This window comes from Mobula hypostoma, chromosome 9, assembly GCF_963921235.1.
Source record: "Mobula hypostoma chromosome 9, sMobHyp1.1, whole genome shotgun sequence".
Taxonomy (NCBI): Eukaryota; Metazoa; Chordata; class Chondrichthyes; order Myliobatiformes; family Myliobatidae; genus Mobula; species Mobula hypostoma.
Window position 1 is genome coordinate 62,480,749 of NC_086105.1, and position 14,845 is coordinate 62,495,593.

At 38.5% G+C, this 14,845-nt stretch overlaps 2 protein-coding genes across 2 annotated transcripts in view; one reads left to right on the top strand and one right to left on the bottom strand.

Moving 5' to 3' along the window:
• Nucleotides 1–1,275, bottom strand: part of ttc41 (tetratricopeptide repeat domain 41) — a 101,371-nt gene extending 100,096 nt beyond the window's left edge. Inside the window, exon 1 of the mRNA XM_063058395.1 lies at nt 994–1,275. The gene's annotated coding sequence lies outside the window, so the exon portion shown is untranslated. The remainder of the gene's footprint in view (nt 1–993) is intronic.
• Nucleotides 1,276–1,420: 145 nt separating this feature from the next.
• Nucleotides 1,421–14,232, top strand: hsp90b1 (heat shock protein 90, beta (grp94), member 1). Its single transcript, XM_063058396.1, has 18 exons — nt 1,421–1,603; nt 2,701–2,788; nt 3,999–4,140; nt 5,077–5,193; nt 6,253–6,584; nt 6,817–6,928; nt 7,005–7,127; nt 7,822–7,938; nt 8,791–8,928; nt 9,615–9,692; nt 11,263–11,328; nt 11,615–11,884; nt 12,144–12,389; nt 12,683–12,819; nt 13,043–13,121; nt 13,413–13,568; nt 13,756–13,860; nt 13,948–14,232. Exons 1-18 carry the CDS (start codon nt 1,552–1,554, stop codon nt 13,975–13,977), a joined length of 2,388 nt encoding a protein of 795 aa, XP_062914466.1. The 5' UTR covers nt 1,421–1,551; the 3' UTR covers nt 13,978–14,232.
• Nucleotides 14,233–14,845: the final 613 nt, after the last annotated feature.

Consider the following 14,845-nt stretch of genomic DNA (forward strand, 5'->3'; position numbering starts at 1 on the left):
GCCCTAGGAAAAAGACAGTAAACATTTACCTTATTTATGCATCTCATGATTTTAAATATAGTTACTTCTCGGCCTCCTATGGTCCAAGAAAAAAAAAATTCCAACTATCCTTGTAACTCATGCCCTCCAGTCCTGGTTACATCCTTGTGAATCTTTTCCGTATCCTTTCTAGCTTAATGACATATCAAGGACTTTACAACTCATGTTCTCAGTATTAATTGTTTATATTTGCATAGTTTGTCTTTTGTTCATGTCTTTGCCAAGTTTTGTTTGAGTATAGTTTTTCATTGATTTCCTTGTATTTCCTTTTCCTCTGAATGTCTGCAAAAAAAATGAATTCCAAGGTAGTATATGATTACATATGTGTACTTTGATAACAAATATCTTCTTTGAACATCCTTCTGGGGAACCAGAACTGCACACAAGTGTGAATGATCTTTGGATGTGATACTAAACATTGGCCCTCGCTGCCATCTTACACGTGAAAAAATCACGAAAATAAATCCTGATGTCTTGGTCAATACTTATCTCTTTCACCATCACCAAGGCAATTTATTAAGGGATTATCACTGGAAGTGGTTTATTATTGCTACATGCACTAAGATACAGAGATAAACTTGTATACTGTTCCTACGTATCAATTCACTACACAGTTCATTGAAGTAGAACAAACTAAAATACAAAATGCAGAATAAAGTGCAACAGCTACAGTCACTGTGTGGTGCTGGTAGAAAATAAGATGTACGAAAATAACGAAGTAGAGAGCTTATGCACAAACTTGTTGCCTAAATAATTAAGTATGGTATAAATTGGAAGGCGCTCTGAGACTGCGTACAGACAAATTGAATGTGAAAGGCACTTTATAACATTTCCTCACAGATTTCTGCAGACTGTTTATTCTTAAGATTAAAGTTCGATTTTATGTGACAGGAATCTTCCACATCCATATATTCTCTGTAAGTGTATAAACTTTGTTTGAACAAATAAACTCACCAGGATGTTGTGCTCTTGTCAAGCCCTCCCGCTTTCTCCGGGCCCGGAGTATCTGCTGTTTCCATCGCAACCGTTTCCTGGACTCGTTACCAAGGTAAACGGCTGGAGACCCCAGTCACACAACCCCGGAAGGATATATATTTTAAAGTTCAATTTTTTCTATAGAACGGAATATTGCACGATCACGAGAAGAAACATCATAAAAAATACTGAGCTCAGAAATTAACAATTTAAAAAAAACTTTGAACCATTTGCGCTGGAGCCGCCCCTCCGCCAATTGGAGCGAGCCACGCTCTCGACGTAGGAGATGGTACATGGAAGGCGGTGATTGGTCAAACTGTTTTCGCACTCGAGTCTGACTGGCGGGCTGCTTTTTGCGTGGTCCGCTGTGATTGGCTGGCCTGCGCGGCCTTGTGGCCCCGCCCCTCTCTCGCCTAAGTGGTTTTAGCGAAGGACCAGAGGGAAGCGGTGGTGGTATTGCGCGGTCGGTCAGCCGAGGCAGTTGGGGGGTGAATCCAGAGCCAAGCGCAAGGAGTTGAGGCTCTCCGATCGGGAATAATGATGAAGCAGGCCTGGTTTCTGGCGGTGCTGTGCGCGCTCTTGGCCTTCGGTGAGTTGCACGTCGACGGCGGCGGGTTTCTGGAACCTTCTCAGCTCCGAGGGTCGGGTTCCGGCTTCTTTCTTTCAACCCCCCCCCCCCAACCTCCCACGACCGCGTCTTCGAGAAGTCTGCGGGCGAAACGGGGGCGCGGCGTATGTGAGGGAGACGTTCTGAAGGGAACCTCGTGGTTTGGGGGTGGGGTGGTGATCCTAAACTTTAATGCCATCTTCTCCCAGAGCCCCATCCCCTCATCCTACGCCCTTCATCGCGTACCACCCGAAGGCTGGTTCTCCAGACCTGTTGTCTATTTTCGACCCAAGTTATCGTCTTCCTCTCCCAAAAATAAAATCTGTGCCCCTCATGCATTTCTGACAGAGTAATCGTGTTCCCCTCGGAAAGATCTAATGCACCAACCATTCTCTTCAGAATTAATTGTCTTCCCCCCAAAAAAACACACATCCTTTGCTCTCAACATCCACTTCGGTTGCAGTCATCCCTCCAAACATCCTTTGTGCCCAGCATCCACTTCAGACAGAATCCCCCTTCACCACACCCAGCTCTGCTTCTAATTGAGAAACAAAAAAAGAGCTACAATTGTTGGGGGAAAATGGACTGACAACAGTGCTGGAAATATTGAATGGACCATGTAAATCTGTGGTGAGATGTCCTTTTGTCCCCTAGGTTGAGTTGATAGTGTGCATGTTGGTTATTGACCTAAGATATTAACTATTTGGGTCTCCTGGTCTATTCCCCTTTTGCTTCTGCACAAAATCTGTCACTGTACTTGTTTTCTGTTCTTCACACTCCTTATTTGCAGTTAACTTGCACTGTTTTTCTTCCTTCTGTTGTTCCTTTCTATTCCAACACTTTATTCTTAAAATAAGCAAGTACTCAATTAATTTCTTTGCTGCTAAGTACCACAAACGCATGCAATTCCTGTCCCATAGTAGGGGTGCTCCTAATTATGATAAAGCCTCTGGTAAGGATTCTGCTTCTCGTAAGACCAGAGCTTGGGGACTGTGATTTAGTATGGTCAATTATTTACTGTGGTGTTCATTATTCCTGTGTTTTACTCTCTTTTACACTGAAGATGTGCACTTTTTCAGCTTTTGTTAGGGCAGAAGATGAAACAGTGGAGGAGGATCTTGGGAAAAGCAGGGATGGCTCAAGAACTGACGATGAAGTTGTTACAAGGTACGAGTTTTACTTCTGTCTAGTTGAGCAATTTCAAATCCCACCCATAACATGTTGCATCCAGCTATTTACATACTTAAAATACTGCCAATAAAACTGCAGGATTATTGTCTTAAGCCAGTAACAACATGAGGTGCGCACACCTTCACTTGAAGCAAGAGAACCAATGAAAAATAGCCTGCTAGCAATTGCCCATTCTGATTTTTAAGTTAATATTTTTAGTTCTTTTTGTGTGGGGAGAGGTTGTTTGGGGGTCAGTGTTCTTGAGTTTTGTGCAGGATGAGGAGGAGTGTTCAGTGGTTTGCTGATCGGGGTGCCTTTTTTTGTGCAGGGGGTAGGCTTGATGTTTCTTTCACATTCTTTTTGTTTTTTTGTGCTATCTGAGTAGACAAATGGGGGGGTGGAAACTAAGCAGGTGCTGCATCTTGTCCAAGGGTGACCTGCAAGCTAGTGGAGGGGAGGGGTAGAGAAGTACCTCCACCCCATTAGAGCATTGCCTCGCTAAGTTTATGAATATTTGGGAGTATAACTAATTGGCATTTGTTCTTGCGATAAATAATTTTTTGCATGCACCTGCTTTTACATGGAGCCCAGCAATTTGTTTAGTGGAGACTTTTGGATTTGTCTCCACTCAGTAGAAATGACCCCATTTTTTGGAATATGGGTCTTGTCAAACCACTATTTTCTGTTCTTTAAGCTGATGCAGTAGATAAAGTACCAATCACAGTCTTAATTTTGTAGTTTGTGAGCTGCTTAAAGATTTTGTAACAAGCTGTTACGTTGAGTTTGTTCTCAAATGTTTTACACAGTACCTTCTCCAGCATCTACTTGCCTAGTATTTTATCTTCTGGCATGTAATTTCATACTTCTAACCTGTATGCCTGTGCTATGTTTGAGAAATTAACTGTTTAATTGTTACAGTTTAGGTTGACCTTGTAGAGAATTGATCTTAAACTGTAACCTTGACTTACAATGTTACCAGCATATGTGATATACTTGTACAGTATCTTGGTTTCAATCAACTGGCTGCAAGCCATTTGGTGTCAGTTGAATGGAGTAAATCCTAGATGTAAATGATGGAATTGTAAATTACAACTGTTTGCTAGTTTGGCTTGCTTAGCAATCAGAAGCTTTCTGCGCCTCTTCAAAAAACAATATCTTGAACTATGGTCTCTTGCATGTGTGTAAGAACTACTGAATTTTCTCTTAGGGAGGAAGAGTCTATCCAGCTAGATGGATTGAATCCTGCTCAAGTTAAAGAAATAAGGGAAAAGGCTGAAAAGTTTATGTTTCAAGCAGAAGTTAACAGAATGATGAAGTTGATCATTAATTCACTTTATAAAAACAAAGAGGTAAGTTTGGAGCATTCATCATCATTATATGTCATATTGTATGATGCAAGTGATCATGATCTTTGACCATGGTTGTTCTCAGTAAACTTTTCTACAGAAGTGGTTTGCCACTTTTGGATTTGTCTCCGCTCAGTAGAAATGACCCTATTTTGGAATATGGGTCTTGACAAACCACTATTTTCCATTCTTGTCTTTAAGCTGATGCAGTAGATGAAGTACCAATCAAATGTTTTGTCTTGAATAGTGTTGTATCTGTGCTTATCCATGCAATTCAAAAGTTCACACCTGATTATTGCATTGTGAATGGTGGGAAATATTTTCAGTGTCAAGAAGGCAAGTCTCTGGCCTGTTCTTGTGGTTGGCTGACAGTGACAGTGAACATCCTCAGTTCCAACCTCTTGAAAGGCAGGTGATCCCCACCTCTCCACTTTGAAACTGATCGGGATTTGGTGATAGTGCCATTGAGGTTAATCTTTTGGTGATTATCATTATCTGGCACATGTAGTGTACTATTGTGATCCATACCTGCATGTTGTCATGTCTTAACTACAGGCAGGAACCCATGAATTGCACTGAATTCTGTATGGAAATGATAGCAAGTGTCCTCAATTCCAACCCCAGGAAAAAACAGGTCATTTAGTAACTGATGGTTCTCTGAGCAATGCAAGTTAGGGCAAACCAAGTGATGCCCTAGGCTGAAATGATTCATTTCTGCTCCTTGAATGCCAATGATTGCTTCCTTGGTTCTTAGCAAAAGGGAGGAATTGTTTTGAAATGACTGAGATTTTGTTTTGCTTTTCTGTGGATATTAATATTCTGAACAAGCAAGTATTGTAACAATTCCTTCTGACTGGATGGTGCTGGGATATAGTTCCAATTCATATCAGCATTCAATTGTATGTTTGCAGAATATTTAATGATTGTAATTATTACTAGATATTTCTGCGTGAACTGATTTCTAACGCTTCTGATGCGCTGGACAAGATCCGATTGATATCACTAACAAATGAAACAGCACTGCATGCCACAGAGGAAATGACGATCAAGATAAAGGTTTGGTTTCATTAATTTTTAATTTTGCTCTAGTACAGGTCTGCCCCAAGTCACCACAATATTTCCTCCTTGTGAACTGTTTGTAACCCAGAAGTCAAGTCAGAAATGCAGCCAATTACTGAGTACTCTCATGGTAAAGAATGCCTGTAGTCACCAAATCCATTTTGCCAGTCTATCAGATGCTTGGTTGTATGTATTACTGTACATGAGTCAGGATTTCATAATTTGGGGAGGTCCTCTGTAATCAAATTCGCAATTGAAGACCTTTAGGTAATGCTCTACTTATCATATAATTGAGCATGTTGGGTATTTTTAAATTGGATAAGGATCAAGTGTATCTTAATTTGCTGTTCTCCAGCCAGATCAGGGCCTGGTTAACAAATTCTGCTTAATGTGAATGATATTATCCAGAGTTTGTAGTGAGGTTCTGCTTTTCAGAGGATTTATTGAGTATATTGGAAAATGGGAACAAAAGAAGGCCATCTGCCATTCAGTGGTCATTAACTGACCTGCCCAGGCCTTGCTTCATGTGTGTATAGTAGATAAAATCCCTAGAGCTTTATTTTATAAGTATAAATTACTCCTGGTGCCCTGGCCATAATTATTCCTTGAACAGCATTTCTGTTTCCATCGGAAACAAGATGATGGGGCAGCCCCTAACAGACCAGCAATCCAGGTTCAACAGTGACCTGTGTGGAGTTCGTTTGTTCTCCCATGACATAAGGATGGTTTGGCTTGTGAGTTAATTAGTCCCTCTAAACAGGATCTGGTGTGTAAGCAAATGATAAACTGGAGTTGTGGGGGAAATAAAGATTAGTTTAAATGAGTACTTGATGGTCAGTGTAGTTTCAGTAAGCCAAAAGAGTAACCAGATGAAAGTGGGAGTTTGTACAGATTACCACTTCCTGTGACTACATGCACTTCAAAAGCCCTTGGAGCTGTTCTGAAAATGATGTGAAAGGTATACATAAATTAAATCATTCATGTGCTTGGAGTTTATGTACAAAAAAAATGGTGTGATTGATAAGGAGCTAAGAACATTACTCTTTGTTTTCTTAGGCTGACAAAGAGAAGAACATGCTTCATGTCACAGATACCGGTATTGGCATGACTAGAGAGGAGCTGATTAAAAACCTTGGCACAATTGCAAAGTCTGGAACAAGTGAATTCTTAAATAAGCTGACGGAGATGCAAAATGAGGACCAGTCCACCTCGGAGTTAATTGGTCAGTTTGGTGTTGGATTCTACTCTGCTTTCTTGGTGGCAGATAAGGTGATTGTCACATCCAAGCACAACAATGGTACACAGCATATCTGGGAATCTGACTCCAATGAGTTTTCCATAATAGAGGATCCTCGAGGAAACACACTGGGACGAGGTACAACTATCACGTAAGTGAAAGAGTTCTTTGCTATTTTTACTGAAATTGACTTTGGTTTGGTGCATAGAAATTTCCCTGATGGTACCAGTTGAGAGAGATTTCAATATTTTAAGGGAGGTGTGGTTAATAGTTTGATTTGCTAAAATATGGTCATTTGGATCTGGCTTGTTTTTGCTTTAAAGAACTCATTCCTTTTCCCTAAGTGCAATAATCTAATCTTTAAATGTACTTGTTCATTGTAGCTTAGTTTTGAAGGAGGAAGCATCTGACTACCTTGAACTGGAAACGATCAAAAATCTAGTGAAGAAGTACTCCCAATTCATCAACTTTCCTATCTATATCTGGAGCAGCAAGGTGATTCTGAGTTGCTAAATTGGATTAGCATTGATTAATTTAAATGACGTCTATTAACAGAAATTTTACATTATAGACAGAAACTGTCGAGGAACCAATAGATGAGGAGGAAGCAAAGGAGAAGGATGAAAAGGAAAAAGATAGTGATGATGAGGCAGCAGTTGAAGAGGAAACTGAAGAAAAAGAGAAAACAAAGAAGGTACGAAGCTTGGTTGTGTTAAAGAATTGGTCATGATGAACTCTTAATCTGGCATCCAGTTTAGAAATATGATCTAACATCTGGATCACTCGTTGGTTGCTAATGAGACTCTAAGCCAATGTGAATGGATCTAGGATCAAGAATGCAGCAGGGGAGCAGTGCCAGAGTATGGACTGTGGGCTGCTGTGCAACTTGGGCTGGCATTGAAGTCTAAAGTACCAAGGGTCAGGGACATGATGGTCTGGAAAATTTACTAGTCCCAAGAGTGCTGGATTTTTTTTTAAACTAGGTATTCAGATTTTTGACTAAGGTTAGTTTTCCCATCAAATGTAGACAGCTCTAAATTTGGTGAAATACTGCAGTAGTCACAAGTGCTCTACAGAATCGAAATGAGTGGAAATCATTCCTATTTAGAACTTGCATATTACCCCAATATAAGATGTTCTTCCCAAAATTCCTGATTTATTGCAGTACAGTGTAATTTTCCAGAGTGGAAGCTTGCGGATTGGTTATATCCTTGAGTACAAACAGCGATCTTGGTGTAGTTTGATACTGGACCATTTTCAGCCAATTCTGAAAGTATTGCTTATTTTATAAAGGTTTGTGGAATCATAGGCCAGCAAAAGCAAGATGGCAGACATGCAAGACAAGCCGCTTAGGCTTTCTATGTTACCACAATTCCTATTTCTTGCAGGTTGAGAAGACTGTCTGGGATTGGGAGCTGATGAATGACATTAAACCCATCTGGCAAAGACCAACCAAAGAAATAAAAGATGATGAGTACACAGCTTTCTATAAGACCTTTTCTAAGGTAACATTTTATTTCTGCTGTGTACACACATCTGTTGATGCTTCTGGACAAAATTAAACATTGCAAGCTCGCATTACTACAGAATGGTATAGTTCTTAGAAAAAAATCATAGCTTGTGCAATACTTTAATTTGAGTGTTTCAAAACACTTCAGAAATGTTGCTATGCATTATTGGTTTGGAGTAGCTGCTCATAGTTAGCCGGAAGTAAGTTTTAATGTGAACCTTAAATGAAATAACTTGGAGAATAGCTACAGCATTTGATGTTGGTGCCTTTGCCTTCATTGTTTTAAAAGTCACAACATCAAGCAAACTGGGTGTTAACGGAGTTGAAGGCATTTGAGGAGGCAAGTTCCTAAAATCAGTAATGGAAACACTTAACTGGCCATAGCATCTGCAGAGTGAAAGTATATTTGCCTTAAGTGGAAGTTAAGCTTGCAGAGAGCAAAATGGCAGATTAATGGAGTGAAGATTGGATGAGTGATGGTTAGAAATGTGGTTAGCTGTCAAAGGTGCGGACAGAAGCTTGTGAAGGAATAAAATTGTATACAGCATTGAAGAACTGATTCTTTTCACCATTTCATTAAGTTTTTGGAACAAGGAAGGCATTCAGTACAAAGTAAATTTAATATCAAAATATGTGTCACCATACAGCCTTGAAGCCTGCAAACATTGCAATGTGAAATACCTAGCTGACAGTGACCCTGGTATTATTTTGAATACACTTGTGGGTGCTCCTAAAAATCATCACACTCATTGTGTGCATAGAGCAAGTCTAATGCAGCAAATGGAGAACTCCCCATCACATCATAATACATTTATCTTGTCTTTGATGAAAGGTTTCTTTTCCCTAGGACACAGATGAACCAATTGCTCATATTCATTTTACTGCTGAAGGAGAAGTAACATTCAAATCAATACTGTTTGTGCCCAAAACTGCACCCCGTGGTTTATTTGATGAATATGGATCCAAAAAATCTGACTACATTAAGGTATGTTGAATTATCAAAAGAAAATTGATTCTTTAGCAATTTCTGTCACACTTGCCAGAATTGCTACCAATACTAACTAGTATTTTTTTTGAAAGATGTTTTATCAGTTTGTACTTGGACACTGGAACACGGACCCCAACATCCAGTGGGGTTCTGCATTCTTACTGAAATATCTGATGTAATTGATTTGGAGAACACTGCTGATTTGTTTCTGTTTTCCTTTAGAAAGAAAACATGGACTACAATTCTACCTGCTTCTCTTCCAGTGTGAGCTTTTGTGTAATTGGAGCAATTAAATCTTTCAATTACAAGCATTATGTAGCTTAAAGATCAGGGGCTACTACAGCAGTGAAACAATGTCTAAGGGTGCTTCCAAGTGCCAATTTGAAGCACATTGCATTGATTTAAAGCATAAGAACAACAGTACAACTAAAGCCATTCAACAAGATGACGTTGATTCTTTCTTGACTTAAATTTTTTTCCCTATACTTCGAATTCGTAGATATTTTTAAATGTTTCCTGTGTGCTTGATAGAGTTAGAGTTCTAACTGCAGGAATCTCTTGTGCTTAGTTGGTTGTTCTAAAACTGGAGACCTGTAGCTCTAGTGGTTTTTGCTCTAGTAATAGCTTTCAATAATTACGTTCAAAATTATGGCCATCATTAATCAAATTTCGTCTTTTTGCAGCTGTTTGTTCGTAGAGTGTTTATCACAGATGACTTCCATGATATGATGCCAAAGTATTTGAATTTCATTAAGGGGGTGGTAAGTATTCATAAGTGGTGTATTTACATGTGGTCAGAGACAAAAAAACTGATTTCCAGAATCTAACTGGGTTGTATTGATCCTGATTAGATCAAAATTCGATCTTTAGATGCAGTGGATTTCGGTTAATCGGGGCAGCTGCTTATTTGGGTCAACCCTTAAAGAACTAAAGCTAATCAAGAAAATAACTGGGATTCCCTTTGACAACACCCTAAAGCAGCATAAGTGTTGCAAATAAACAGTTTCTCACTAGCATCAGTTGTGTGAATTTTTGTTGCCGTTAGGCTCTACACCATGGTCGGTGAATAGTTTTTAAATAGTAGTGTGTGTGTTTTGTGTTCAAAAAGCAACGATTTTTATCACTGATAGTTGGCAAGAAACTAGTAGAACGGTTTTAGCATTGTTTTGCTCACTGTGGCTTCAAGCTTCAGGCTTGGAGATGCCAGAAACAGTGAGAGTGAAAATGAAGCAATTAAGTTAGGAGCTACAAAGAATTTTAAAGGTTTCCATAATAATCATCTTGAATGTTACAATGAAAATGAAGATTTGGAGGATGCAGTCATTGAAAATATTGTATGAAAGCAGTCCATTATCTGCATTAGGTGTCTAACTGTAAAGGAACAAAATTAGTGCTATCAAAAAAACACTGTGCCTTATTGGTTGTCCATTGCAACTAACGATGACAGTGAAACCTGTGCAACAGTTTTTAAAGTGGAAAAGCTGTTGTACTGGGACAGTTCCAATTTCTCTACCTCAGAAATCCTGGTCCAGTGGTATGAGTAGTCGGCACAAACTGGGACTTTCATTGGTTGCAATGGATAACCATGACTTCTGTGCCTTACTGTACTTGTCATTCTCCACAAAGCATTGCAGAACCACTGCCTTGGCCATTGGATCTCACTGTTGATTTCATCTACCCAGTTTGCTGAGGCTAGCTTCACCTGCTTGAACAAATATGTCCTTACTTCACTGAGGTGTCTGGCTACCCTCACTTGGTTTAGCCTGCCTGTCAAAGCGGTGTATTGGGGTGTGGCTGCTGTTGCATACAAACAGCTACTTAAAGCCACAACTGAGAGCTAAGTATCTGGTGGGGACCAAAGGTGAGTGAGCTGCTCCAGAATGGATACAAGGACATGATCAATGGATACCAGAGGTGCTACCTTTTCTGGACCCCACCCCCCTACATGGATGGATTCCTTTGATAACTATTAGGAACTAATAGTTTTATAGTACTCTGTAGCATTGAGTGTTCTATTCTAATTTGTTCATATTTCATTTAAATACTCTGTTAAATGGTAACTTGTCTTTTTGATAATATTTTTTTAACTTTTCCATGTAACTGGTTAATTGGGGCAGCTGCTTAATTGAGACTAAATTACTGGTCCTGGTGAGTCCTAATTAACCAGCATCCACTGTATTTGTAACGTACATTAAAATTTGGTCTTGAAATTTGCACACCAACAGAACTGTCAATTGTAGATGTCCAGATGACCCTTCTAAACTTGAGCTTTCAATGTGGCAGTTTGACAGTTCAGCAGCTCATGCGTTTAACATTTTTATTCCCCACCAGGTGGACTCTGATGACCTGCCTTTGAATGTCTCCCGTGAAACTCTGCAACAACATAAATTGCTGAAGGTATCTACTGCATGAGTTTGAGTATCTGAATACAGTAGTATGAGATAGCAAACAAGTTAATTTAACACAGATGAAGTGTTTTTAGAAAATGCCCAGTAGTTGAGCTCTAGGTTAATTTAAAATTGGGTAGCTTTAGTGCTTTGGCACTATCCTAAGCTTTTAGATCAATGTGTACAGATTGTTTCAATAGTACTTTGCATTTTTTTTTAGAAAACCTAAATTGCATTCAATAGTTGTCTTCATTCTGTTGCTGAACTGGACTGACATTTTTTCTAATCTAAAATAGGTTATTAGAAAGAAGCTAGTGCGTAAAACCCTAGACATGATCAAGAAGATTGCAGAAGAAAAATATGAAGAAATATTCTGGAAGGAATTTGGAACCAACATCAAGTTGGGTGTAATCGAGGATCACTCTAATAGAACCCGTTTGGCTAAGTTGCTACGGTTCCAGTCTTCTCACCATGAGTCCAAACAGACTAGCTTAGAGCAGTACCTGGAAAGAATGAAAGAGAAACAAGACAAAATCTACTTCATGGCTGGAGCAAGCAGGAAAGAGGTAATAGTAGATATTATTGTAATAATCAGCATAGGCCTATTTACAAAGAGATTTTTCAATCAATGTTTTGAGCCAAGACCCTTCATCAGGATCTGAGCCTGAAAGTTGACAGTTTATTTTTTTTATAGTTGCTGCCTAACCTGTTGAGTTCCTCCAGCATTCTGTGTGTTTGTATTTTCAGTATCTACAGTATCTCTTGTACATTGGAGTATTAAAAACTTTGCTTAATTTATCAAACTACATCCCATTCTTTTTGTAGGTTGAATCTTCCCCCTTTGTTGAAAGATTGTTGAAGAAGGGATATGAGGTTTTGTACCTTACAGAACCTGTAGATGAATACTGTATCCAAGCTCTGCCTGAATTTGATGGAAAGAGATTCCAGAATGTTGCCAAAGAAGGGTTGAAATTTGACGAAAGTGAAAAAGCAAAAGAAAAACATGAAGCATTGGAGAAAGAGTATGAGCCACTCTTGACCTGGCTGAAAGATAAAGCTCTGAAAGATAAGGTATACAATTTATAACATTCATTTGTATCTGCTATCTGCTTCTGAAGTCAAAGAAATCCTTATCACAGTAAATTATCCCGATGCAAATAGTCAGGAAAAACCTCAGTAACTTCACTGAGTAAGTGTTGCTGTAAGGAGCTTCCACCTGTCTTCTAGTTCTTGATTAAGGTTTTATTGGTGTATAATCGCTTTGCCTGAATAAGTTTGTGTTGCCATTTTTAATTGCTTTCAATATTTAGGATTGACAAAATTGTTTCCAAATAAAATTAAAATGTTTATTTTATTTTTTTAAGATTGAAAAGGCTGTCCTGTCCCAGCGTCTCACTGATTCTCCTTGTGCTCTAGTGGCTAGTCAATATGGGTGGTCTGGTAATATGGAGAGAATCATGAAGGCCCAGGCCTACCAGACTGGAAAAGATATTTCCACAAAGTAAGTTGGTTTTTAATAAACTTTAAACGGGTACAATTCATAACATGAAATGAGCTGTTTCCATAATCATGAAAAACAGATGAATTTTGTGGTTGAAGAGTGAGCACTCATTTTGAGTACTCATTGTGTGTTTGTGTTCCTTTAAAGCTAAAATGGGTAGTGGAGAAGAATGATGGGATTTGATTTTACTTGTAAACTTATCTACTGGTGTTTTAACCTGCAGCTACTATTCTGGCCAAAAGAAGACATTTGAAGTTAACCCAAGACATCCTTTGATTAAGGAAATGCTGAGACGAGTTAAGGCAAGTTTATTGAGAATTGTTAGTTGAGCAGGACATGTGGAGAATGTGCTCTGGCTCATTTTATGCTGTTGCTTTTTGTAAAGTGAACTGTATAGAAATGGTTTTTGTGATCTGTCAATTTCCTATAGCATTAATTGCCCATCGGCAGAAAAGGTATAACAAATGGCCAAATAGCAAGCAAAATACTGTACTAAAATGACAGGTGAAATTTTAAGTCAGCTAGTCTTAGACTGAATTTAGAAAATTTACAAGTGAATTACCAACTAATGAGAAATCTTGCTTTTTGTAAAGGAAAGTGAAGATGATAATACTGCTACAGATCTTGCTGTGGTGTTGCTTGAGACTGCTACACTACGTTCAGGATACCAATTACCAGATACTAAAGCATACGGTGATAGAATTGAAAGAATGCTTCGTCTCAGCATGAACATTGATCTCAATGCTCAGGTGACTGGTTAAGATTTATACATTGGTCCTATATCAGTCTTTCTAGTTCCCCTAATTTAATTTTCAGCAACTAGTTATGGTGCCTTGGAGTTTATCACTTATGAAATGAATTGATAATTCTATGGTAATTATGATTGACTGTTGATCTAATTGCAACTTTGGAAACAATTTCTGTTTTCCTGTTTAGGTTGAAGAATATGAAGAAATTGTAGATGATGAACAAGATGAGGCAAAAGATGATGATGTGAAGGAAGAGGATGCAGAGGAAAGTGAAACAGAAGAACAGACTGAAGTAGGTCTTGTTTGTAATTAATTTAATGCTTTGAGTTTGTAGTTTAAATTTTAAAAACTAATGTTTTATCCTTTCCATCTGTTCCAGAAACCCACAGATACAAAAATTGAATTATAAGGGATTAATTACTATCATTAATCTACATTGAATAGGGAGATGTATACTGCTGGGATGTGAAACTATTGAACAGAATGTTGAAGAACAAATGATCCATTCATCCCTATTAAAAGGTCTAGGAGGGCAAAGGAGTTTTGTATGTTATTTACATTCCTTGTGGAAGTGAAATGACTGTAAATTTGTAATATTTAAAATGACAATTTCTTGTGAAGTGTCATGTAAACCATAAATAAAACTTTTCCACAAACTCTCAAACTTGTTTATGCTTATTTAATATTTCTTCAGAATCTCACTTGTGGCACAGATCATTAGTATTGGTGAAGATTGGGATATGGGGGTTGCTGTTGGGGAAGGAGAGAATGTAGACAGCTGGCGAGGATATAGCTGATGTCTGGGAAGGGTTGTTTGAGGACTTTTTGAAAAGACCTATTAAATGGCGAGACCTTGGATGTTGGTGTTCTAGGTAATAATGATTATGCAGCTTCAAATAGCTGGTTATTGCAATATGATTTGAGTACAAGAATGGGGTTTATTTGGGTCTGGACCTGAAGTATTTACTATTGGTCTTAAAAAAATATATTTGCATTAGAGTGATTGTAAAGCATATTTGCTTGTAGCAAAGATTTGCCACATGCAATTTTCCTCTTTGTAGATATATAGATTGGTCCTGAGCCTTTAAGTGCGGGAATGAAATACGCAATTCCTAAGGGCTTCTAATAGTCTTGGCCATAGGAAAACATCCTCTCTGCATTGACTGTTACTGATTCAGTCTCAATAAAGGATTATATTAAGCTATATCATGCTATGTAGCTTAGTCTACTTTAATAATATATGTATTGCACTACTGTTACTGCAAAATATATTTGTC